The sequence below is a fragment of the Netta rufina genome (genome assembly GCF_964035555.1).
Source record: "Netta rufina genome assembly, chromosome: 7".
Classification (NCBI taxonomy): domain Eukaryota; kingdom Metazoa; phylum Chordata; class Aves; order Anseriformes; family Anatidae; genus Netta; species Netta rufina.
In genome coordinates, this window is record NC_140130.1 from 29,669,953 (window position 1) to 29,697,352 (window position 27,400).

Genomic DNA, 27,400 nt, shown 5'->3' on the forward strand with positions numbered 1-27,400 from the left:
GGTAAGAATGATTTTAAGTCTGCTCAATGCTTTACTCGTATTCATTACTTTATTATATTCTGCATAAATAATCTGGAAATTGATTCAAGTGAAGTGTGAATACTGTTCTCCATAGCTCTGTATAAAATGCTTTTTCGCCACTCATTAGATAGGCTGTTGTGCAATCTCAGCAGCAAACCTATAACCTTGTGATTTCTAAAATAAGGATTTCTGTGAAAATTTGAAACTCTAGCTGTTCGGTGTGAAAGTTAGATTTATATTCCTGTCAAGAACCCTATTGATTAGAAAGTCTTAGCTGCAGGGCTGTATGTTTTCTCCCTCTTTCCCTCCCTTTGTCTCTTCCTCCCTCCCTCTTGTGCTTTTATAGCTGCACTCATGTGCAGTACTCACCATGCCTTAGGGGCAGAGGTTTTGGGAAATCAAGGAGACCCTACAACATGCGTTTTTCTCCAAGTAAGAGCTGCAGCAATCTGTAGAGAACACAAGTAGTTTCTTGTCTTGGGACTGGCAAACTGTCTGCTCTCACTGACTGCCTTTTTATTATTATTATTATTATTATTATTATTATTATTTTTATTTTTATTTTTATTTTTATTTTTTGTTAGTATTTCTCCCCTCAACTCTCAACTTAAAAACAGTCTTAATGTTGCTTGTCTTCTTGGAGGCTCTTATATACACATACATATATACGTGTATGTGTGTATATATTACCCATCTCAAAGTTGTCTTAATCTCCGAAATGTGCTGTTGCATACCAAATAGGACAGTGGCATTTTAAATCAAAATTATTGGTCTAAAGCAGTTCATAGGATACACTTAAATTCTGTTTTACAATGTCTCTTTAATGGCATGTGATACATTTTTTTTTTTTTAATATAAATATTTAAATTTCCTTTAAGTAGGTAATTTCAGTTGATGAAAAACTGTAGTGTTCTACTAATCAGGAGAACCTAACTTGAATGCTTTGATTATTTAATGTAACTAGATTATAAACCAACATAACATGATATGAAGAAAAAATCGTTTTCTTAATTTGAATAATGAACACACATTAATAACAAGAGGAAAATAATATTGTCTTTAAACATATTTTAAAGTGCAAACTATTACTTTAGAGTAAGTATGTAAATATTATATTTACTTAATTGTCTTCAGTATTTCATTTGGTAACTGTTCGCACTCTTATTGAACTTGGTCTACAGAGGCTTCAAAGTTTTCATGAGTTTGAGTGTATTCCTATGTAGGTTTATATACAGAGAGAAGTTTTCAGGAGTGGGCCTATGGAAGGAATATGCTAAAGGAAAATTTCAAAGTTAAAATTTTGCTATTACATGAGAGGACTTCTACTGGAAGAAAAATATAAACATTGCAGAATGAATTGAGTAGTTGCATCATTCTTTGAGAAGTTTCAGTGTGTCTGGGCTCTCCCTCACAGACAGCTTTCAGCTGTAGATGTGTGTAGCTTTTGTCATCCCTTGTAAACCTGTGTAAATATAGTCAAATTATGAGCTTATGAAACTCTACTGTTACAAATGCTTGGTGGAAATTTTTCACCATAGTGAAATTTCATTATTATTTTTTTTTTTTTTTTTGAAGCTTAGTGGATTTTTCAAATTCTTCAGTCTTTACTTTAACATTAATTGCACTGTGTTTCAGCCAATTACAGCCATTGCCATAATTCTGGGGAAGGAATCAAACACTTTTATTAAGTACTTTCCACTCTGGCAGTTCGTAGGATGTTGGATCTTTTGCCATTTGATCATATTGCTCTGTTACTTTTACATATAGGATGGTGTTTGGTATGAGGTTGTTTTCTCCTTGTTCCTGCTGAGTCCCAGCTTTGAGTTTTCCACATAATGGCAAACTTACTGTCCTTTCCATACTTATGTGTATTACTCTATTAGTTATGTTTCAAGAAGAATTCCAGCAAAATCTGGCATGTAGATCATAGTGAGTTTAGTGACAGCCTCTGTTCTTATCTAGCATTGAAAATTTTATCTTGCTTCTGTAAGAAGCCCTCAGCTAGTTCTTGAACAGCTAGATTATTAGGCTTCTAAGGAGAATAATAAAATAAAACTCCCACTTCAACATTAAATATGTTTAAAACATACTAATTTTCTGCTCTACATGTAGTAACTACTGCCAGGTATATTAAGGACTTAAGATGCTTTTTTTTTTTTTTTAATTATGTTTCTGGCATCAAATCATTTTTACGTAAATTGTAGCTTTCATTTAAACAATATTTCTAGTATCAAAGCTTCAGAACATGACCTGAATGTACTCTAATGTCTTAAAAACTCAAAAGGCAAATACCAGGAACTAGAAATATTTGAGATAGTATTTAATCTAAAATCTGAAGAAAAATAAAGCTTGTGCTTTAGAAGGGGCTTTGTGCAGTATTTTTAATGGGTTTTGGCAGTACCGTATGTCACTATCAGCCTTTTTATTGATCTTTCTTACTGCAGTAGGCTCACATCCTGTTCTTCGGCAGAGTCACTGCGCGATGTGTAAAGTTCAGGAAGCTCTCTGGGACCTTTGAGTTGTGAGCCCTGTAGATATGAAACAACACTTTTCGTTAAGAATTGTTACATTGCAAACATTACAATTTATTTGGAAATTTGTCCAACTGTAAAACTGGAGAAGAACTGGAGTTTGAATGCCCTGTATTATTCCTAGTGAACAATATTCTCAGTGAAGAAACAAAGAGGAGCTGGTGGTTAAGGGAGCAGCTGCAGACAGCCAAGAGCTTTGTAGGTTGGTACTTTATTGTGGGTCAGTTGTAAATGTGTTAAATCTGGAGAACACTGCAGTATCGATATTGCAATGTAAAACTAGTTATTTTAGCAAGATGTCTCATGCCAAAAGCTGAATTAAAAATGGTACATGCGATTTGCTTAGATGTTCCATTCTGATGAAATATGTTTTTAATCTTTCTGACTTCAGTATTAATTGTCTGGAAAAATGGGAATGGTTTGGGGGAGAGAGAGTTCTTTGTTCATGGGGATAAAGTCATTTTGCTTATTTGCAAATATTGACTTTAAGCTGGGCTCTTTAATAAGTAAATGAGTGTTACACATTTATATACATACATTATATATAAAACGTACATACGTACATATGGCTTTTGTTTTGGCAAGCTTGCCATAGCAGAATCTACTCACTGCTAGGTTTCAGTTGATCTCAAAGTTTTTTGTTTGTTCGTTTTTAATATTCATTATTTCCTCTTCAGTCTACCTCTGAAAAATACAAACTGAAGAGCAAAACAGACTTTCTTTACAACTTTCTAGACATTCTTGGCTGTAAAAAGGGAATGCAGGCAGTGTGTCTCTCTTGTGCCCAAGCAGTTTGTTATTATGCATGCTGGATATAGTATTAATTAAGTGATATCTTTTTTGGTTTCCCATTTGAAAAATATCTGGTGATGGATTTTCTTTCAATGTAAGTGAATCAAAACACTGTTTTCTAAAGTAAATAAATAATAAATAAATGTTTGTCCCATGCCATGACCATACCACTCAGTGACCGTCATTTAAAGAGTCTGGTTTGCTTTGTGCAGAAATATCAGTGAAATGGGGGAGAAGAGGAGATGCTACCTAAGTCTTTCAGAGATGACATGCCAGTGAGACGCAGTTTGAGTTCTGTTGCTCAGGATGCATCTGGTATAAAACAACCCTTTTTTTATTTTTATTTTTATTTTTTTTTTTAATGAGAAGTACCAGTAATTTTTAGTGTCAAGCATTGCTATAGTTCTGGTTGTCTAAGGATGTAGGCAAGGCAAAGCTTCTACCTATTATTTTTTTTTAGAGTAGCGCAGCTGACAAGAATAGACAAGCTTACACGTTCCTTAGGTCTGAAATAGAACTGTAAGGATTTAAAGCTAAACACAAATTAAAGACAATTATTCAGCCTTTAATTAGTTATATATCATTTGGGTCTGGTTTGGGATGAATTTAGGAGTGGGTATGATAATATTTACTGTGCTAGCAGAGAAAGAAACAGTTAGGGATAGCCGGTATCTATGATACCTGGTATCCAGTGAATTTGTGGCCTAGCTTCTGTTCTTGTTTTTAGAAACTGATTGGTAGATGCTGAAGATATTCCCATGATGCTAAAAAGGGGGGGAATGGCTGCATGGCTTGGGTTGCCTTTATATGTTGTGTAGTGCTAATGTTAAAGCAGACTGGCACATATCTGCATAGCACAACACTCGGCCTTGGTATCAGAAAGAGGCACAAGGTGTTGCTATAACTTTTATTTTTTGTTTTTTGTCTTTTCCCCCCCAGCTGTTGAAAGTGATGCTGGGGCTGTGCTACATTGGATCCGTTAGGTTGTGCAATGAAAGCAATTGCATTTCTCTGGGTATGGGACTAGAACTCCAGTTAAGAGCTCTAGCTAGAAAGGCTAGAAAGGCTAAGGCTTATGAAAAGTAATTTAAACCAAAATCAATATATACAATTATTACGAAGCACCTAGCCCAGTGGGAAAGATGCATGCAGTTATGCCATCTCTTGGCACTGCTTCTTTGAGAGGATGTAAAAGGAGATGACCATTTCTTGTAAAACAGCTGACATAAATCTTTGTTAGGGTTCCAGTAGAAACTTGTGGGAGGTTGCTGATAGTGCAGACCAGCTTCTTTTCAACAATTCATTTCTCCCAACCACTTCTCTCTCATAATCTGAATGAACCAAATGTCCCTTTAGACTATTATTTCTGCCCAAATACAACTCTGGGATTCCCATAAATCGTAAGTGAATAGATCCAGTTTGATTATCATGGTCACTAACTCTGTTAACCATTAATGAAATCATTCCATTCTTTTCATGGTGCTGTAGTTGGACTATAACTGTGTCATTGTTCACTGCAGCATTAACAAATCTTGCAGATCATAAATTGTCTTGTATAGGATAGTATGTGAATTACTTTAGTAAACTATATTTTGCTGCTCTGTATTAATGAGTATCAGTGCCTCAGTGTAGTCAAACACTGTATACCTACCTGTTTTACATCTTCAGTATTCACTATACCTGCTGTCAGATTCTAGCTATTTTTCAGACAATAACAGCTGGTCTACCTGATATTTTGAATGTTTCACACCTGCTTGGTGAGTATTCCGACCCAGCCATTCCTGTCCAGAGAAACTGTATGCTGGCTGAAGTCCAGTAAATAGTTTGGATCTGTAACTCCCAGTTGTCAGAAACACACCTCAGCAATTTTACAGACCACTGAGAAACTCTACAGTCTTGTTATCCCTAGGCACCTGACTGCTACCTGTTTGCTCTATAGGTAGCTGTGGCACTCGTTCTGTTTTGGGGATTTCTGCTCTATACCCTGGGAATATAACAATTAGGTGGTAAGGTAAAAAGCGTTACCGCACATGTCTCTGTGGATCTGGGCTCTGATCTATCCAGTTTTGATGCTCTTTTTGTTCCGTTGTGTCCTTCTTAAGGAGACAGTGAAGTTGCAGTGTTTTACATGTGTAGTTGTTTCTTTCTGAAGTCTATTAAATCTTTCTCTACATCCTTTATACTATACATTAACTCCTGTAGACTCTAAGAGTTAAAAATCCTAAATCTCAGATGACAATGTTTCATCCTCTTCTTAACACAAAACCTCACTTCAGATTTTAAATGTATTTGGTGCAGGAAAGACAGGAGAGAAACAATGATACAGATTTCCCATAAAGTTGTTTGTGCCTTTCTGCTGCTTTGGTTATAGACTTTGGGGTCACTTTATAGATGGAAAATGAAGTAATTGATGACTTTCCTGGATACTCATCCTGCTGTCATCAGGAAAAATCCTTCTACTGAATTGGCACTGACAAAAACATATTTGGGGGGATCTGTCTTTGAAATTTCTTATATGTAAATAGTAACTGATTAAATTCAATGTATGTCATTTTATATTATCTGCATTGTTATTATTATTGCTGAATACTGCTACCGAAGTCAACTTCTGACAATTAACTATGGAGCAGAATGGAGGAAGGAGATATTACTGTGGAAGGAAAGCATTTAAGGAGTTTTTTTTTTTCTTCCAAAGATTTAAGAGTAAACACTCCTAGTAAACTTTATGGAGGGCAAAGCTTTTTCAAGGCAGAAAATAAATGTTACTAGTACAGTTTTTCATGGGCTGCTTATCCAGAACAAATAATTTGATGTATCTAGTTATTTTTGGCTCCGTGAAGCACTGAAGTCAGATTTGATATACATATGTATTTGAAAAATCAATGATATCAGTGATTTTAATATCGTGTTCTTGCTAAGGAAATATTGTCTAATATGTGAGATATAGATCAGCCTTAAAAATGGTTGGTCAAAATTTTTTGCATCATTATTAGCCTTTTGTGATGGAGTTGCATCATTATCAGCCCTTTGTGATGGAGAAGAGAGAGAGTCAGTGTGTTTCCTGACATGCTCCCATCCTTGCTGTTGGTCCTTACCAGCATCTTAGAGAAAGGCTGTTGGTCAGTTTTAGGGAGAGGCAAGATGAGGATAAGACAAAAGAGTGGCTTGTAGCAATATTGTTATTGCTTTAATCAAATCCGTATTTTAAAATAATAGGTATTTGGCTGTGTAAAGCCATCATCTTTCAAGTGTTTAGTAAATAAGGGAGGCTCTTTTATTAATTAGCTTGCTATTTAGGGCAAGATTAATCAATCAAAATTGTCAGAACTATGACTGAAAAAAATCATAATGATAATGGATGGTGGCAATTATGACAACAACAAGATAATCAGGAGACAAGGCAGAGTGTCCTTCAGCTTCAAGCAATACACCAAAACATTAACGTTGCAGAGAGTAGTTATACACCAAAAGGGAGCGAAAGACCTTCCAAGAAACCTTCCCCTTCCCTTGATTTGCCAAGAATCCCACTTCTCCATTGCTAGACATGATTGACATGCAGCTTTATCCCAAGATGTCCTGCTGAAGTTGTCTTGCTGCCTGGCACAGGGATTTGGATGGCCCAGCAGCTCCTTGCCCCAGCACAGTGCAGCTGCTTACTTGCAGACTACACCAACATGCGTTTTTTAGTGGCAGATGCTAGTAGGTGACTTTGCTACGTCTAGAGATGCATTAACTGTGTGATTGTTGTACAGCTTCAGTTTTCTCCTGTAGTTTCTACCAAGGATAAAATGAATACTTAATGTTTTCTGTTAGCAGTGCTTACAAATGTTCTGGTAAAACAAAACAAAACAAAACACTAAAAACAACCTAAAAAAGCAAACCTTCATGAACTTCCTTCCCCTGAGTCATTCATGATAGTGCTATACTGGGGAGCTATCAAGACTTTAGAGTTATTTTTTAAAGAGAAAGAAGAAGCAATACATTTGCATTAGATGATTAGCAACAAAAATAAGATTTTGATAGCTGAAGTAAAGAGTATACAGTGTTAAATTGTAAGAAGTATTTCATTATATAGCATTAGAATTTAAATACTCTGTAACTGAAGTTGCAGTAAAGAGCGAAATAAGTAAAAATGGCTATGGGCCTCAGATATGTTGAATTTTGGTTCGTATGATATGGTTTGATGACATGGATAGAATTTCTGCTTTTAAAATGAAAATGCTTCTTCTTTTTGACTTTAAAGATAAATCCTTTCAAATAACCTAAGTAAGCAATTTTTTGACTGGTTAGATGCTTAGTATGTCTGCATATATCCATTATTGTCTGTCTGAGATTAAATGCTTTTGTCTGCCTGAGTTTGAACTTTATTAAAATGTTGGTCTTAACTATGGAAATAAATTGGAAATATGGAAAAGCTTTGTAAATAAATATATGAGGAAGTATATGAAGAAATTACTTCAGTGAAGTTGTAAGTTGTCTTTGTGTTGGAATTTAACCATCATGACAAGTATTTCTGTACTAAGAGAACATGCCTTATGCATGTTCCTGATCTGATTTTTGTTTTTATGCTGTGCAGAGAATATATTCAATGAACATTTACAATGAAAATAGTTTTTTTTTTTTTTTTTTTTTTTTTTTTTAACAGAACATGAATATCTTTCTGTTTTGAAAGAACTTTGGGTTGAATGATTTGAAACTGATTTTTTATTTGATGTTCTGGTGTTTTCTGTTGAAAACTTTTTTTTTTTTTTTTTTTTTTTTTTTTTTTTTTATGCTAGAGTATGCATTTGGTAGCTTTAAAACTGTTGTGTTGCTGATGTGGAAGATAATCCTGAAAATATCTTACATAATTTTGATCAGAACCGAGTAAGGGAATTACCTTTGTGTGTCTGTTTTCAGGGCTTGTGCTATCCAAGTCAATATATCACAGTGGATATATTTCTATACATAGTTGAAGCATGATTCACATTGAATTACTTTGTAGAATGTAGAAATGTTTAAAGTAGGAAGAAAAATACACCAATGCTAAACAGTGAGCACAAGCAAATAGTTTCTTTTTTGTAACAAAAAATGATTTGCATAAAAGCTTATATTTCAAGAGAAAACAGTATTCTAAGGTGTTCTATCATGAACAAACCGACCCATGTTTCCCTTATTTTCAGTGTCCAAGTTTAATCAAAACATTTGATCATTTTTTTTTTAATGAATTGAATGTAAATTAAGTAAACTTGATTCTGTGAATCTTATTTTCTTCTTAATAGATCTACAGTCCCTGTGACTTCTTGCAGCTCTTGAAAACTGTTTCAGTACTCTCAAATATTAACCCTTGAATAAATTATTATCCATTCTGCATTATAGTTCTGGGCTTATAATTTACATCTGATAAGCCATTAGTATGGTAATTAGTAGTTGATACCAGAGTTGTTTAAGTTCACAGAATCACAGAATTTCTAGGTTGGAAGAGACCTCAAGATCATCCAGTCCAACCTCTGACCTAACACTAACAGTCCTCCACTAAACCATATCCCTAAGCTGTACATCTAAACGTCTTTTGAAGACTTCCAGGGATGGTGACTCCACCACTTCCCTGGGCAGCCCATTCCAATGTCTAACAACCCTTTCGGTAAAGAAGTTCTTCCTAACATCCAACCTAAAACTCCCCTGGCTCAACTTCAGCCCATTCCTCATCCTGTCACCAGGCACGTGGGTGAATAGACCAACCCCCACCTCGCTACAGCCTCCTTTAATGTACTTATAAAGAGTGATAAGATCGCCCCTGAGCCTCCTTTTCTCCAGGCTGAACAAGCCCAGCTCCCTCAGCCGCTCCTCGTAGGACTTGTTCTCCAGATCCCTCACCAGCTTCATTGCCCTTCTCTGGACCCGCTCAAGCACCTCGATGTCCTTCTTGTAGCGAGGGGCCCAAAACTGAACACAGTACTCAAGGTGCGGCCTCACCAGAGCCGAGTACAGGGGGACGATCACTGCTGGCCATGCTGCTTCTGATACAAGCCAGGATGCCATTGGCCTTCTTGGCCACCTGAGCACACTGCTGGCTCATATTCATCCAACTATCCACCATCACTCCCAGGTCTTTCTCCGCCAGGCAGCTTTCCAACCATTCCTCTCCCAGTCTGTAGCTCTGCTTGGGGTTATTGCACCCCAGGTGCAGGACCCGGCACTTGGCCTTGTTGAACTTCACGCAGTTGACCTCAGCCCATCGGTGCAGCCTATCCAGATCCTCCTGCAGAGCCTTCCTACCCTCAAGCAGATCGACACACGCACCTAACTTGGTGTCATCTGCAAACTTACTGAGGGTGCACTCAATGCCCTCAGCCAGATCATCAATGAAGATATCTTCATCGATGGCCCCAGTGGCCCCAGCACCGAGCCCTGGGGAACACCACTAGTGACTGGCCTCCAACTGGATTTGACTCCATTCACCACGACTCTTTGGGCCCGGCTATCCAGCCAGTTTCTAACCAACTAAGTTGAAATAAACATCTTTTTTAATCAATTCTTCATTAAGCTAGTAAAAGTATCTAGGTAGCAATGGGAAAAGAAAATACTAGTGCTCAGCTACCTATAAGCTATCAGCAGCATATACCTAAGTTTGAAATTAAAATAGTGCCTCTTAATGATGGATGATATGGATTGCTTATCACTCAACTTGCCCCAAATACAATGTCCTATTTTTATTTTTGAATCCATTCTCAAAATCTTACAAATAAGTAAAAGATATGAAGCTATATTGCCACAAAAACTTTATTGATAAGTTTATCTATCAGCTTTGGCTTCTGATATTTCTTGGTTTTATTCACCGAGAAAGAGGAAGCAAAACTGGTTTTCATACATCAATAAAGAGATGCTAGATAGGGTAATGGTGACACATCTCCTGGTGATGGAAAGATTGCTTTTCTTCTCTATTGGTCTCTAACAGAAATAATACACATCTTCCTACTGCTGTTTTTGTTTTCCCTTTTACTCAATTGTATATCTTTACATATAGATGAAAATTTAGCTGCAATAGTTATTTTCTGGTGGTGAAGTTAAAACATTTTTCTTCAATTTGTTGCCAGTTATTAAATTGCTTCAGTAGTTGTTGAGTGTGTTAAAAAGAAATTTTCACATAAGGGATTAAAATTATGCATGGATAGAACTAAGAAATATATTTTGGTATTAAGGCAGGTGTGAGAAATGTATTTCTTTTCAATTTCTCCCCCCCATCCCCCCATGAATCTACTGATATTTATATAGACTAAGCACATCAATTACACAGTGTTAAATCATGCTTAAAGAGTCCTCAACTTGGGTAGCCTTCCAGTTGCAACAAACTTACATTTGTCTATAGTTGCATATGCAGACATCTGTAAGTCATACAGGCTTTCTTATGTATTGCATCTGTTGCACCTCAATTGTACATATGCAGTTGCTGTAGAAGAGGCTGTATTCTCATGCTTCCCTGTGGCCCAAATTGCAGACAGTGCTTGAAAAGCTTTAATGCATTAATGATGGGCTAACTGAAATAACATGATCTTTTCGTTCTGTTATGAAGATGAGTACAGCATGAAACATTTTAAAGAGTAGCTTAGAAAACAGTAGATATTTGAATTGTAATTTAACTCACTGGAAAATTAACATAAAGAAAAAATGGGGGACTATTAAAACCATGTTGTTTCAGAATGGAAAGGGATTGAAGTACTCTTCTGTAGCTGATTAGTGAAATCTGATGCAATTACCTACGTTGTTCTTCATTGCTGCAGATTTGTCTGTTTAAGAAGAATATTTGTTTCTGTCATGTTTAAAAGTCTGTAGATAGACTAGCTGAGATAATGAATTCAAGTTGACCATGTGTAAGCACATGATTTTATCTTTGCCTTAAAATAAATAGTATTACCAAAAAGTATCTGTAATATTTTGTCTTTTATAATATAACCTATCAAAATATGACACCAAAAGCAAGTTCTCCAAGTATTTTTTGGAAACAATAAATGACAGAGCAACAACAAATAGCATAGGACCAATCCTATCTTTCAGCAGCTGAAAGATAATAATGTCTTAATATTAGAAATGTTCACTTACTCTTTTCATCTTTTGTACTGAAGAATCAACTTTAGAATGTGTAAAATATAAATTAAGCTTCATAACCTTTGCATGCTTTCAGCTTGGTATTATTTGGTGGCTGAGTTGGGGGAGAAAAAAAAAAAAGTGGTGTTCTTTATCAAGCTTACTAGATAATGGGGCTGGGAAGCTTGATTACAAAGGCATAAAGCAGTCAAAGAGCCCTGATGATATCCTAAACTTCAACAGTGAAGCCTGAGTGGATTATTAGATTATCACTTCAGAAGGATTGATTTACAGCTCTAGCTCTCCAGCTCCATCTATTGTTTTTATATTATGAGAAAAGGATTTTTTTTCCAGGAATTTAAAAAAAGAACAAAGTACCAAAAGTCAAAGTAAATACTTCACCTGGAAAAGCAATTTTAAATAGTGACAAGAGTCTGTTTTAAAATCAAAGCAAATTTATAATCGCATGAAAATCTGACCTTCCACATCCACTGTTACACAGAGTTAGGATAAATTGGGTAATACTAAATTAAAGTAGGAGGCCAAATAGAGAGCAGTGGGATTACCAGACATGTCTGAAGGGGCTCACTGTCCCAGAAGAAAAGTTGTTGGGCTGCTCACAAAGTGTCAAGAACTACAGGGTAAAGGGACAGTTAGAGATGCTGAAAGAGATTTAATAAATCAGATTTCATAAAGAAGGTTTATCCCCCAAAAAATTTGGCTTGGGAGTGATTTCTTATGAGATCCAGAAGGACATGGCAGCAATTACTTCTTAACAGATGCTTCAAAATGACTCTCTAATCCTGTTCTTGTTTAGGTCATTTAACCCTTTCTTGTAGTTTTAGTTTAATCACAGATTTGGGCCATGATCCAGATAAATATTTAAGAACAGAATAAGGCCTTGTTACTCAAATTTAAGTGGGAGTGTTTCCCTGATTTGGTGCACATCAACAACCACGTGGTTTCCTTGTGCTTTCTCCTGGTCCTGGGACACTGACTGTAAATCATAACATGCAGAATGGCAGCAACATTTTCACAAAAGTGGTTCACAAAGTTCCTCCAAGCCTCTCTTGATATTTTCTTATCCATTCATTTTCCTTCCCTTTATTATTATTTATTGTTTTCTCAAGTAGGTAAACAAAGTTTTCTGAGGTAAGGCAAAGTTGCAGGTGACAAATGATGACTGTAAAAAAAAAAAAAAAAAAAAAAAAGTTAAATCTGTCCTTCACATTAAAGGGAAATATCTCCTTTTCTGTATTTATGAATAAAAGAGGCAACAGTACATCTAAACAACTGAACAACATTACTGCTATTCAGTGACATCCATGCAAAAATAAAATACTTCTGAGATATAGAAGTGGGAATTGTATGAATCAATTCTTTGGGGAGATAATCATTGTTTCTTATTTTATTTTTAGAAAATGAATTTATTGTTGAGTATTAAACATGAGTAAGGATTTTTTTCAACTTTTTTGTTGACATTTATAAAATGTCATTTATAAAATGACATTAATAAAATCAAATGCATATTCCAACCCTGCTTTTAGGGTAGTAAAATTATAACATTTCATTAAATTTTTTCTTAATGCTCCTGTCTTTTTGTTTTTGAATTCCATGTAACCTCTGCTATACAATCAGCTTGTTGCTTTTTGTTCTTGCTTTTTTTGGAAAATAGTTGCTTTTTTTTTTTTGTGCAACAGTTACCTAAATGATGTAAGAAATGGTTTAAGGTTTACCCTTTGAAAGTTTTGATTAAAATTTTCTCTGTGCTCAGCTCTATCTGCCTGTTTTTCATCATCTACTCCAAGTGTTTCTTTGCAGTTAAATTTATGCTAACATTGTGGGTCATTCTGAGACTTCCTTAGCTATTGTGCAACAAGGTGTTGATTCCTTTAATTGAAAGATCTGATTCAGTATATAATCTACACCTGTCCTCACCTTTTATCTTTGACACTTAATTTCTGTAACCTAGGGTTCTCTCTTGTCATTATTATTTTTGTATCACCTGAAACCTTCTGCAACACAGATACCATTTGAAAACTGACCTTAAATTACAGTGAAAATTTGGCAAGGAGTAGGTATTCTACTGGGAAAAAAAGACTGAAAGAGTGACTAATGTTGGTTTATACACTTTAAAAAAAAAAAAAAAAGTGTTAGAGGTTCAAATTAAATTATTCCAAATGAATGCAGGCCTAGAAGCAGATAAAAAAAGCATTGAATAGTACTACCCCACTATTAGTCTAATACATTCTATTAACACGCAGTCATAAAACCCACCAAGCAACATATTACACGAGTCTTTTCTGTAAATCCGAGTCATAGCTAGAAGTCACGAAAATTCCATAATGTAATACAAAATTACACTTTCCAGAATCCAAGACTTATTATCTAAATTTCCTTCTACTATGTCTGTAGAACATTTCTTTTTTTAATGGACCGTACCTCTTACTTAACAACTTGAGTGGAAAAAAGTTTCCTGTTTGGAGGAAAATAGTTTTTCAAAATGTCATAGAAACCATGGAGATTGGGAACAATAGCACTTTTTGTTTTTAAAATGAAATATTTCATTACATTTTTTTTGTATATTTCTTATGAATATTTTATGTGAATTTGACATTTTGTCTTCTGTGTGTGCTTGTTCTTCTTAGTAGTATACTCTTCATCAGAAGATTATTTCAAGTAGTGAATCCAAGATGGCTTACAAAATATTCTGCCATTTTCAAAATGATTTGTTTTTTAGGAGCTTCTCCAAGGCCACTTTTGAAGTAAAATTCTGTAATAAGAGTGTTTTTGTTTACATTTCCTTTAAAAATATCCAGGAGAGGATGGGGCGAGAGTGAGAGAAAGAAGATGGAAGGGTTAAAATTGTAGTACAGAAGATGCCTTTTTAAGCTTGTCTCATGATGGTGACTTGAGAATTTTAAAATTTGATCCAACGTTGAAATGTTTGCTATAATACATCAGAATGCTCTGCAAACATTAAATAATCATAGAGTGTATTCTCTGGAATTTTTCCAGTCTGATCTTGCCAAAACAGCATCCCCCTCAGAGTATATTTCTCCACTGCTCTATCAGGTTATTTTTCTCTTCTATTTATGGAAAATGTGATAAATACTTTGTTTCTCTGACGTGATAGACCATTTCAGTCATCAGAATTGTTTCAAGTGATGTTCAAATATTTTGCATTTCTGATTTGTGTGTAATATTGCAAATAATAACATTAAAGGTTAGACTAGATAATCTGAGAGGTCTTTTCCAACTTTAATGATTCTATGATTACTTTTGTATAAACTGGAAATGAACTGAAAACAGGAAGAATATATATGTTTGGCTATTTCTGGCAAATATTGTAACTGAAACTTTTTTTTTCCTAGGTACTGATTTTGAGCTTATCTCTCAGGGAAAAAAAAATCTGAATATTTCATAATATTAAAACCATTGGCCATATTATTGGACTGAGGCAGTTTATTATTCTTTGACTTAAGCAAAATGACTTGGGACGAATTTTCATGCTGGCATGCAGAACAAATTTAATTCAAACTGAGATGAAAGGCGGTTAATGTAATTGTAGCCTATTATCCTATGCAGGCTTGAGTTAAGAAGCAAACCCAATAGACAGTCAGAAAATGATGGATAGAAAATAGAAATGCTCAAGGCTGGTGAAATAGAGATTTGTGAAGGGATTAGGCCTTAACTGTTCCCACACAATCTCTGCATCAGTAATATCCCAACTCTACTGTATGTTTGGATTACCAAACAGGATTTTTGGATGCCTCTTGGGTTGTATTTATTTGCCTCTGACGTCAAGAAAAGGTCCCTGTTTGAGTAAATTTCAGTACTCTGTAATCCTGATTTTTCCCCCCCTTTAATCTACCGCATTCATCAGTTCCAGGGATGCACTAAAGCATTTTGTTAGAGCAGTTCTCCCTCCCTGCCCCCCTTTTTAATTTCCTATTGTACAGAGGCAAGTGGTTGGTCATATAACTAGTTAATCTTAGATCATAAGAGTGGTATTTTTACTAAGGTATTTATTTAGAACATAATAAATCATAAACAGCTATCAAATTTTTCATCTGTGGAAGTGTTTTGTTTAGCCTGGCCCTATGGAAGTTACATGTTTCAGCTGTCCAGGCTGTTGGCTTAGGACTGTATTATGGCAGTTTAAGTAGGCAGATTTTATTTGTCAACAGCCATTAGAAAGGTACAAAGTTTTGGAATACTTTGAAGCATGTTAATTATAAAAATATTTGGACAGGAAATTTGTGACAAACAGGAAGTAAAGAAAGCACCTTATTTTCTGTACAATACCTGATCGTTCCCACTGAAATATACACATCTCAGGTAATTCTAGCCATAGAATAGCCATTTTTCTTAAACATCTATTGTGGTGTTTGCAAAACATGGGAGATGACTTCCTAGTCATAAATCCAACCACAGCTGCTCTCCTATAGCCTCTCAGCTGCTCTCCTATAGCCTCTTTGTGGAGGGACTGAATCTTTGAGATGCAGCCTAGGAGGATAAAATTGCTCTGTGAGAAGTCTCTTTATCTTCTCACTTACTCCCAGCTAGGGTGCAAGAATTTTCTCATCCATTGCAAGTTAGTCACCAGAGCTCTTGTTGTAGCTAACGCTTTTCTTTCCTTCTCATTCTGTCATTGTTTAGGGTGAGATTTTGTGCCCAATTGTTTTGAAAATTGCTTTATTATGTGAATTGCCATTTGGAAAGTAATTTGGATTACTTACAGATCCAAAGACTTTGTTCTTCACTGTACTTGTGCAGGAGAAAGCATTGCTGTTCATGGTAGTTCTCTGCAGCCTGCCCATCAAAAAAACAAACAGATTTGAACTATGTTCAAGACTGACAAACAAGGATTCCTGTTATAAAATACTTTGCAGTAACCTGCCATGAGTCTATAATATGATTTTTAGTCAACAGTTCTTTCCTTTTTACAGCTATTTATTTTAACTTTTCTTCTTAAAGGGAAGATAGCATTTTTTAGTAGAGATAAACAAGACTGGAAGTATTGGAAGATATACTGTTTTTGTTGCAACATAGACAATAACATTTATTTCCGCTTATTTGGCACTTCATAAAGGAGTATCAGTGTCATCTCTGCACCAGGAAATTTACAAGATTCTGGACTATAATGGGCTAATGGAGATCAGGGCTCTTCATAGGAAGGGGGCCGGAGAAAAGTGAACATGTGTTTTGATCTTCATACTTTCTCCAACCACCAATACTCTTCTGTGTGTTCTATTCTTAATAGATGTTTCTGTATCTCTTGGATTGGTATCTTTTTTTTAATAAAGTCAAATAAAAGATGGTGCAGGGCAGATGGGGTTGATATCTTAGATATTAAAAAGGACTTGGAAGGAAGACAGACGTAGTTATGGTAGAACAATAGTAGGCATAAGACATGAATTTCATGGACTTTACCATGTATGGAGTGGGGGAGTAAAGGAAAAGTGTCAATAAGATTAATATTAGGCAGGAAAATAATTTGTCAAAACAACATGTGGGATGCACTTATAGATATTGAAATAGTCCGAAGGACAACAATGTGTGGTTTTAAAGGCTAGAAGAACAAGAAGCAGCTAGGAGTTTGGAAACTGCCATACTTGGTTTTAAATGATCATCCTTATGTGGATCACTCACAATGTTTCTGATGTCTCATAATTCGATTTTGTTCAAGGAGGAGATACAAGAAGGAAACAAGTATGATAAGTTAAGTATAATTAATTATGAACATACTTATGGAATAACTTGAATTGAATAATAAATCAGAAACTCCATAGTCACCTAGGAACACTGAAAGTATGATTTGAAAACATCATGTAACAAACCGAGTTTTGGCCTCCTAACAGGAAGAATGATAGCTTCCTAGTTGCACTGTATAATACACATAAATTGTTGTTACAGGTAGAGAAATAACTTGGATAACATCACCATTTTCTAAAATTTGATATAGTATAGAATCATAGAATATTTCAAGTTGGAAGGGGCACACAAGGATCATTGAACCAATTCCTTATATAAAAAGCATTTGGGCATGCATGAGCAGCCACTCTCCACTTGAAACTGGCAATGCTCTTTACTTCTTAATCATCATTATTGTCTTGGGCAGTTTTTGAAAAGTATTAATTGCCATATTGAGATAAATTGTAGGCTTACATGACAAGAAAATGTTCAAAGTTACCTTATATGAAGTGGAAATAGAGAAAGTAACTTGCATCTCTAGATGTCTTCTAGAGATTATAGTGTATATAAAGCATCATCAAGTACATATTTTTTTATTACCCAAAAGAAATCAAAAATCTTTAAAGCAATCTACTGAATGAAGAAGGCATTCAGTACCTCAGCCTTTTCCCTTGTCCTGTGTGACCATTTCTATGTAATCAAACAATCTGTTCCTATACCTGTTTCTTCAAATACAAGGGAATATAGATATTCCTGTAGTGCAAAGTGGGTTTGGGACAGACTAAAAAGCCATGGTATCAAAAAGCCATGGGAAATCAAAAGACTTTCACCCATTGAGTAGTTGCAAGCATAGTCTCTGAGATCAGTCATTGCAGGGGAGAGTAGTTTTAATAGGTAATGCTATAGAATTGCATAGTTTTAATAGTTCAAATTTGCTGACATCTGAAGATGGAAAACCTTGCAAGAGCCTCTTCTCATGTCTTGTTTCAAAAATCTTTTCTTTTCCTTAGCTTTCTTTCCCTTTAGTAATTATTCAAATGTGCATTTGTGAGAGGTGTTTTAGAAAAAAAAAAAAAAACATTTTAGGATGAGAATTTTCTCTTAACTCCTTTAAAATGCAGAAGAAGAAATGTACAAGTTCTCTTGTTCTCTACTTTGAAAGAACATTTTCTGATAGGGAGGTCTGCTCTTCCAAATTCATCCTTTTACATACATAAAAGTTTTTGTGCATTGCTGCCACGTGGACATTTTTAGAGAAGAGTGCCAGTAGCATAAGATAAGGCCATGGACATGAGGTTTTCTGGTTCAGAGTAAGTAGTAACAAATCACTGGCCTTGTGACATCCATTTTGTTTCTAATTCATAAAGGTTAACTAAACTATTATATTTCATCCAGGTAGTTCTAAATGATGACTGTAGTTCACATAATCCCTGTACAGGGGAAGAGATGTAAATACAATCTAGAATTTGTTAGTAAATAATATTTGATCTCATAAACAAAGCACTTAATTATGTTAATTACATTTAATTAATTCTTATATGATAAGTTTATCACCTGTTTTAAAGTTTGTTTTCTCCTGTAGTGCAATGCTTTTTATGATTGAAATATTATTACTTCAAGAAATATACAAAAACCTTGTGACACTATTTATTTTTGATCTTCCAGAGAAAATGGATTTGAGTACAATGAAGGAAATTTGGAAGTGGAAAATCTGCTTATGAAGCTAGAATATATATATTTTTTTTCTCCTGGTGAGATCAGCCTAGATTAAATATATATATTACTGGCCTAGGCCTTTTTTTCATGATTTATATGAAGAAGAGACAAATTAATCTATAGAAAAAAACATTGTTTCAAGACATCATTATATGCACTTGCAAGAAGAAACAAATAAATCTTTTTCCCATATTATTAAAAAATCCTAACTGGAAACATAAATCCTCTTACCTTTTACCCTTTTAGGTTATCATTATCATAAGAGGTAGATAGATAGTTCTTTATATCTAAAGCACAAAGGTTGCTTATGACTGGAAGGATTTTGGCACTGAGAGTAGTGAAAGTGTCCAATTTTTGCATTAGAACCAAAGATATTTTATTGTAATCAAAAAATTGAGGGAACTATTCACATGCTTCTGTATTAATGAAAAACATTTGGACAACATAGTGCAATGTCAATACAGGCAAGGACTATACTTAAGGTTAAGTCCCCATAAATGCAAATATATCCCTTTTATAGATTATTAATTTGTGTGTTTCACTACAGCAAATTAAAGATAGGATAAAAATACAGTAATGTTGATTAAACAAGCCTGTTCTCTGAAAATGACAAAGCACATATTAATTTGACGTACCTTTTTCAGTAAATACATCATCAAAATTCAATGATTATATTCAAATCTGAACACTTTAGTGGAAGAATAACACTGCTTCTGAATCTTGTAAATGTATTTGAACTTCTAATACATGAAACAGGTGGTTTTCTGGTGTAGCAAAGCTCTGCTGGCTGTTGGATCACTCACATTCACTGACCAAGTCTAACCGTTGCAGACCTAGGAAGTTTCACGGTTGGAAGATGTGGCTATTCCTTGGTGGTTTTGTATAAAAACTATTGAAACCAAGCAGGCCTATCTCAAGATCTGGGAATTTTGTTCTCTTGTAAAAATGTGAATCAGGACTGCAAGTATCATTCGCTCACTGTTCTGGACTGGTTAATATCCCAAGACCAGTATCTGCTGTTGTTGGTGCTTTCATTCAGGGATCACCAATCCTGAGCTGAAAATAGCTAGTTTCTATGGCATTGCTACCAAAGTGCTATGAAGTACAGTCAATGACAGCTAGTGGCTTTAAGTATGTGATTTAAGTACAGTAATATGTAGTAGTATGTTGTAATGTTTCATAGTCTGGCTATGATGCCATATGTCAAAGTATGTGGTTAGAGTAATCTACGTTCAGTTTTACAAACGGTGCAGAACTTTTGGTTATGAGGTGTGCCAAGTAACCAAATTGTTATGTTGAATAGTATTTCACTATACAATAAATAAATAAATAAATATATTTCACAGTGTTATACCATTGTGGTGTTGGGAATATAGAATAAAAACAGATTGTTCTCAACATCAGGAGCTGGGACAAGTACATCAGAAACAGGACTCCTGCATGCAGGACAGTAGGAACAAGACCAGTGGCTAGACAGGTGGCAGAAAGAGAAATAAAAGCTAGAACATGGCAGAACACTAGAGCAGATGATGAACAGTAGTCCTAGAGGACATTGTGGCCCTCTGAAAGCTGGAGCCACTGGTCAGGGCCCTGGAAGAGCTTGCTAGGACCATTAGTCTTTATTTTTCAGCAACTTGTTCCAGTTGCAGTGCTGAGAACCCAGGAAAAATCAGTCCAAGACCTGTCTACGACTGAAGGTCAGAAATATGATGGCTCTTCCCGGGATTCTGTAGAATTCTGTGTCAATTTTCACTGAGTTATGAGTTATGGGTTGTCATAGTAGAGTTGCCTATATCTAGGCCAAAACAGGATCCAGCAAACCCAGTAGGCCCATCTGACACATTTTTGTCTTCCCTGACAGTTTGCTTTACAAACAAATGCAGCTAGAGACTGCAGTACTCAGGTTGCTCCTTCCATTCCCCCTTTCCTTTTTGCTTCATTTTGAATTGAAAGGAAAGGTTTAGCAATTAGTTGGGGCAGCAGAACTGCAGAAAATCCTACTTTCATGATCAAAGATTAAATGAATTGTTCTAATTGTTATAAGAAGGTTTCCAGATGATCACATCTTCAGTCTAGATCACATCTAGGTTGGTGTGATCTATTGGTAGATCACATCTACCAATATAACATATTATTTATCTAGTACGTAAGGTACTGTAAAGCACTTGATTAAGGGAGATACCAGTAAGCACAATAAAAATAGACGTTATATATTTGCAATTTATTTAGCTTTCTTAAAAAATGTTGATATAGTGTGCAAAATCAAACACATTACTAAGCTTGAACGCAGGATCATTTGTAAATGTATTCTTACAAAAAAACCTTTCATCCGTTAACATAAATTAAAATCTGTGAGTTTTAATGTACACATGTTCTTGGAGACATTTATGGTATTTGAAAAGAATATCAAAAAGTTATGAACAAATGCATAAACAGTTAACTTTGCCAATACATTACCAATTTAATGTTGATTTCTGTTTCAAACTCCCAGGAAGTACTGGGAGTGGAGAAGAAAGGGGTCCAGTTTTGAAAGGATAATTGAGGGAGAGGTTGGAGGGTAAGTGTTTATGGCAGGCCATGAGAAGGTCAGTGAGCTCAATGAATACCTTCATACTGGAACAAACCACAGAACTTGTATCTAACCTGGTAGGAGCCTTCCTCCATTTGTCCTTGTAAATGGGAGCTTGTGTCTCTGGAGGCGTGCTAGAGTGGAACTGCTCATTCATTATTACCACTTAAAGCAAATGACCATAGCCCTATGGCACATAAAACAGCCAGCATAACTCCCAGTTCACAGATATGAGGCATATATTATGCTTCAGATACAGTCAAATCTGTAACTATCTATTGGAAAATGTACAAAAATTTCTACAATGAAGGAAGCTTATAAAGAAAAAAATCAGCAAATAGAAAATGTTGTAATTGGAACCGTAATTAGTGACTAATGCAGAGCAATGCATGTGCTTAATGAAGCAGGGTAGGACTTAAAGACAAAGCTAAATTTAGTCAAAACCTACTGTATATACTCACATGAATGATTTTAAATGTATTCCTAAATCTATTAGTTTCATCTTTTTACTGTAGTGAAAACTAAGTGTTTTCATAGTACCTTTTGAATAGTACTCATTTGAATTAAAGCTGACTTCCTTAATTAGCAAGAACTTCACCTCACACTACTGCTAATATATATAATGAACGTGTTTTGCACGAGGGGACAGAGGGAGAGTGTAAGAGAGGTGATGCAAGTATTTTTTTTTTCTTTTCCCTGTATTTCAAAAAGGAGAGACAACAAATAGCATAATAAAGTACATGTTTTAATAAGATAGAAAAAGAGGGAATACAAATAGTAAATTTACATCCCTTCAGATGCTGAGAACTCCTGGTTCAGGTAGCATTGGATGATCTCTGGATGCATTTTCCTTGGCATGCTGCACAGATCCTGCCCATGGAGAGGTTCCTTCTGCCTCTCATACTGTGTACACCTGCTCATGCTTACGTGCAGGCTCTACAAGACAGTTGACCAGGCATGGCTTGCCTGAGATCACTAACTCCTTAAGTACAGTGACTTTTGCAACACACCCAATACAGAAAGTACAATATATATGATAGTATATCAAAAGACTTCATTGTGGTGTAATTCATTTTTTATTTATGCCTATTTTATCATTTCATCTTGGCTAGCCATTTGCCATTTTGCCCGTAAGATTCTTGAAGGTCACTTCTAAAATTGACAGGAAATTAATAATTATTGGTGTTTAAATATTTGTTTACATTGATTTACATTTACATTACATTAGATTGTTTGAATATATGTTTACATTGCAAAAATGTTGCATACTTAACAATTCTCGTATTAAGCATTCTTTTGTGTGTTTGTTTGAGTAGTGAAACCTGTGGTTGATTTTCATGGACTTTTTGTATTCTCTGGTGGTTGTTTTGTTTTGTTTTCTGTAATGTAAATAGAAAGATTGTGTGATGCTGGAAATCCTTGGGCTTGTCATGTTATTAGAAAGGTTGCTGAGTGGTGAAGGGAAGCTGTATGGAAATAGCTTTATTTTCTATAGATATTTTCAAGAAAAAGGGGAAAAAAAAAAAAAAAAGTCCCATTCTGGGAGCAAATTAAGCTTCTTTCAGATCCTGGGACAAGTTAGAACAAGGGAGTGTTGTGGTCAGCAAGTGCTCATAGCAGTGTTTGTTTTTTGGTCCATGTTGTTAATGTCCCATGATGGAATATTGCTACAGGTGGTCGGATACTGTTCTTCCGTGTAATACATTATGTAGTGATATGATCAGCAAGCAGCAAGCTAAGATTTTTTTCCCCCTTTTTTCAGACTCTGAATGCACAGTTGTTTATGTGATTTTTTTTTGGTATTCTGGTGTAAAAAAACAACCAAACAACCAAAACAACAATACATATTCTGAATACTTGTTGTCTTGTAATATTCTACTTCTGCCTTTGAAGCAACTTGGAGGGGTAAAAAATAAATAACTTCCTTTTATAGTAATCTCTGTCATATCATTATAATTCGTTACATGACACACTGTCTTCTTTGTGTAAGATGGAAAAATCATGCATACAATGAAAGAAAAATATATTCTTTTAAAATCCTCATTAAAAAAGATCTTTTTCCCTTAATTATTTCTTTCAAAATTGCCAATCTAATGATACTTTCAGACAAATATTCAAATATTTTTACGAGGCTAGTCTGTTTAAAGAATTTAGTATTTTGTAATCTTTCAAAAAAGTTCATCAGGCAGACCCCATGCTACTACTTGAGATAGTTCTACCATCTCCTTTGTAAGTACGTGCAAGAGAGATTTCAGCATCAGCCCCTCTTTCCAAATTCTGTAGAAAGGAATGTAGGTTTCTTGTGAACAAGACCACAAGTTTTGTCCTACAATTAAAGCCTATGCCTTTTTGGTTTCTTGGAGTTTAGGGAAAAGGTTTTTTTCTATGCCAAAATAATGGTGGTGAATTTCTGTGTAGCTTACCCTGCAAGGAGACCTCCTCTCTCTCTCACCAATGTGAGAATAGGAATGGGCAAGGACAGAGTCCAGAACATTGTCTTTTTTTCTGATTTTTTTTGTATGTGTTCTGTTTCATTTTTTAGTGCATTTTTTTTTCTGTTTATTATTTTCTTTTTGATATTGTAACAAAGATTCAAGGAGGTTCTTGGTCTTTTTTAAAAAAAAAACTGTTAGTATGGTAACAAACACCAGTTAGAAAACTATTGTAGAAAGCAACAGAAAGGCAAATATTATTCTACAGTTTGCAACTGGTTAGCTGATATGACATCTAAGTGAGAAAGTTTTTTAATATTACTCACAAATAACAAAAAACAACAAAAATATCCTTGCAATTCGAGTTTCTCTAAGAGAGCAAAGTAATGAAAAAGTAGTCCAAGCTATTAACTGAGCCAGATTTCCTGTGGGAAAATATTTCTATGAAATTTAATACGCAGTGATAAGTTTTCTCTTTGTTTTATGAACCATTCTGTATATTTAATAGAAAATTATAATCTTGCTGGAGATTTCTGTGAAATAACCAAGAAAGCCAAGAGCAGGGTAATCATTTTGTATTAACGTATGTGGTGTTTTTAGTGAAATGTTATGTAACTCAGTTTGATCACTATGATATTCTGTAGGATATTCTGTGTCTCTGAATACAGCCATGTATCTTTATAAGAAAGATGTTTTTCCATTTCTTTTTATGTATATGTTTTGCAGCAGCACCAACCTGGACACAGTACACTGTGCCTAAATTTCGCCTGGTGCCCTGTGCTTAGTCAATGACAAGAAGCAACTGCCTCTGAAATTCAGAGAGGCTGAGTAGCTGAGACACCTCTGCGCTTATGGTGCTACATACCCAGCTGCAATTTCTGGCCTCAGAAACAATTGCCATGGACTAGTTACAGCCACGTAGCTTAGACCTAGGCTCTCTAGAGCAGTCTGCATAGCTTTGGAGCACATCTAGGTCCTCTGTAGTGCTGTGAAAATATAGTCATTATTTAATGCTTATGGGTATTTTGAAGGAATATTATGAGCATGTGTAGAAGGTGTCATTGTGCAAAGCCTGCTTTGGTAGTGTTTCAGGACTGCATATGTTAGAAAGAGATGTATTTGGGAACAGCTTCTGAAGTGAACAATCTCTGACTCAGCTGTCTTCTCAGAGAAAGCCAGTGGAAAGATCAAAACCAGCCAGGGGATGAGCAATCCCCTGAGGCAGTACAGATAATTAGAGATCCCATGCTCAGCATCCCTGCCTGGCTCCCCTTTATTCATTAGTGGAGACATACCACCTGAGCTAAGTCCTACACTAGGCACCCATTTTAAGCATAACTGCAATGCCTTATTCAAGAGCAAAGTCACTCCGGGTTTCTTTTGAAAGGAGAGAGAGGTGGTTCCAGAAAGTAGCACACCCTGATTAAGTGCTATATCAAATACCTTTATTTCCTTGTGCTTGCACTGCTAGTAATCAAAGTCATGATATTTGGAATAAATATTTTAGCTGCATTTGTGTTAAAACGATGCTGTGTTTAATGGGAATGTTTGGTTTTGTCTTTTTCCCCCTGCAGCTGTGACTCTGAAAATAGGTATCTTGGAAATCCGCTTAGGGGAACATGTTACTGTGAGTACTTATATTTTTAATGTTTAGTGCTTAAATGCTGTTTACACATTGTGTGACAATTTCATTACCTCTGAAAAAAATAAATATTTTTCTTGGGATTTTTTGAAGTTAGGGCATGTTGATAGTTTGAAAAGTAAAATGTCCCACTGGGCTTTTCTGGTTATTACTTTGTCCAAGAGAAAGCAAATTAAAGTATACAGAAAGTTGAATCTTTACTCTTAGGTTAGAAGCAGTGAACAAGCATTATATTTCTGTACATGAACAAAATGAACATATAATTGTGTCATTGTTTAAAAGACAGAATTTGTGATGGGAAAATGCAAATAGGCAAAGCAGAGCATTTCCTGGGGACAATGTGAATGGCTTAGCTGGTATGCCTCCCAGGGACATGATGCACAGCTGCTCTCCAGAGTATCATAAAATGGTAGAGCATGTGTGTTGTCTCCATGTTCTTTTAGTTGTAGAAGAGATGCCTCAGGCAAATTAACTTTTGAAGCATTACATTTCTGATAGTCTTAATGAAAGACCTGAAGGGATGGGAATGCTTATTACCCATGTGCAGAAATCCCTTCGAGAGCTGTACCAATTTTGCTGTGCCAATATCAATGTTAAATAAGTATTTTAATCATCATTAAAAAAATATGTGTTGCTGGAGAACACTGTTTTATCTCTTGTGACTTTTGCACATACTGGCTGAATGTTAGACGACTGGATCAATTTATCTATTATTTCTTAACACCATCTCTACCTCCAACCTGATTTTGCATAAAGATTTATCTCTGAATATATGTGTAGCATCCCTTTAGAAAGTTTTCTTTTAGAATCTTTTTAAGGCATCATTTGCCTAATAATTTTTTTTTTTAAACTACTACTTCTATCTACGTTAAATGGTTTGCATCTACCAGATCTGTTTTACAGAACAAAATTGAAGTATACATTATTACAGATGTTGGCATATCCCTAGGCCTTATGCATTCCTCTTGTCAGTTATTTAAAATTTTTGCTTTTTTTAATCACAGACAAGTTCAAGTGTAACACTTCTAAATGGAATTTCATTTTAAAATATTTTATTTCCAATGTAGTGTCTTCATTATTGACAGTTTACATAAAGTAGACCTAATTGAAAATTCTCCTAAAACTGTTTTGAAGATGTTGTTAATAATAATAATAATAATAAAAATAATAAAAGTAAATCCACTTGTTGTTTGTCTCCATAATATATTTTTATTACTTCAAACAGAAATTTCAGTATTTATGGGATTAGATATTTGTTTTATAAATTGTATAAATTTGAAGATGGGTAATAAGCACCTGAACAGTTTGTACAATGAAGAGAGTGCTATTGAGACTATTTTAGATGTGTGCATCAACATTTGTTTAGTCTTTTAAAAATAAATGCTATTAAATTTAAGAGATGGAAAAGAAATGACAGTAATGAGATTTGTAGACCTCAGGCACCTCCAAGAAAAACCTTATTTTTGCTATCATGTTGCAGGTTGGGTCTATAAATCATATCGGAGACAAATTGTACTATATTCAAGATAGCCTTTCACCTTTAGCTCACTACCATTATTTTTCTTCTGTCAGATTTCAAAATATTTTTAAGATCCTGTTGTTCTGGAATGATAAATCTTCTAATACTTTCAGTTATTTAAAATTTAATGTATAAACTTTTTTCAGGGTTATTTTATCTGGAGGTAAGAAGGAGCCTGAAGTAATTTAAAATAATGGAATTCAGTTTCTTACATTTAGTGGTTAATGCATCATAATGGGAAATAATTTTTTAATTTATGGATAACTGACTGACCTAGGATTTCAGTGACAATTGCTGATTGGCACCATACGTTACCTGCTAAATCATGTATTAAATACATGTGTCATAAAGTGATGCTTTGATTTCATATATGTAGAAGTATTTTAAGGTATGACTTTACCATGGACCGTAATTTGT

General features: G+C 35.0%; 1 protein-coding gene across 1 annotated transcript in view; it reads left to right on the forward strand.

The window, feature by feature from the left end:
- ATRNL1 (attractin like 1) overlaps positions 1-27,400 on the forward strand; it is a gene marked incomplete at both ends in the record, with an annotated part of 490,387 nt that overhangs the window by 156,419 nt on the left and 306,568 nt on the right. Inside the window, one exon of the mRNA XM_084290483.1 lies at positions 25,397-25,449. Within this exon, the coding sequence (XP_084146609.1) occupies positions 25,397-25,449 (53 nt within the window). The remainder of the gene's footprint in view (positions 1-25,396; positions 25,450-27,400) is intronic.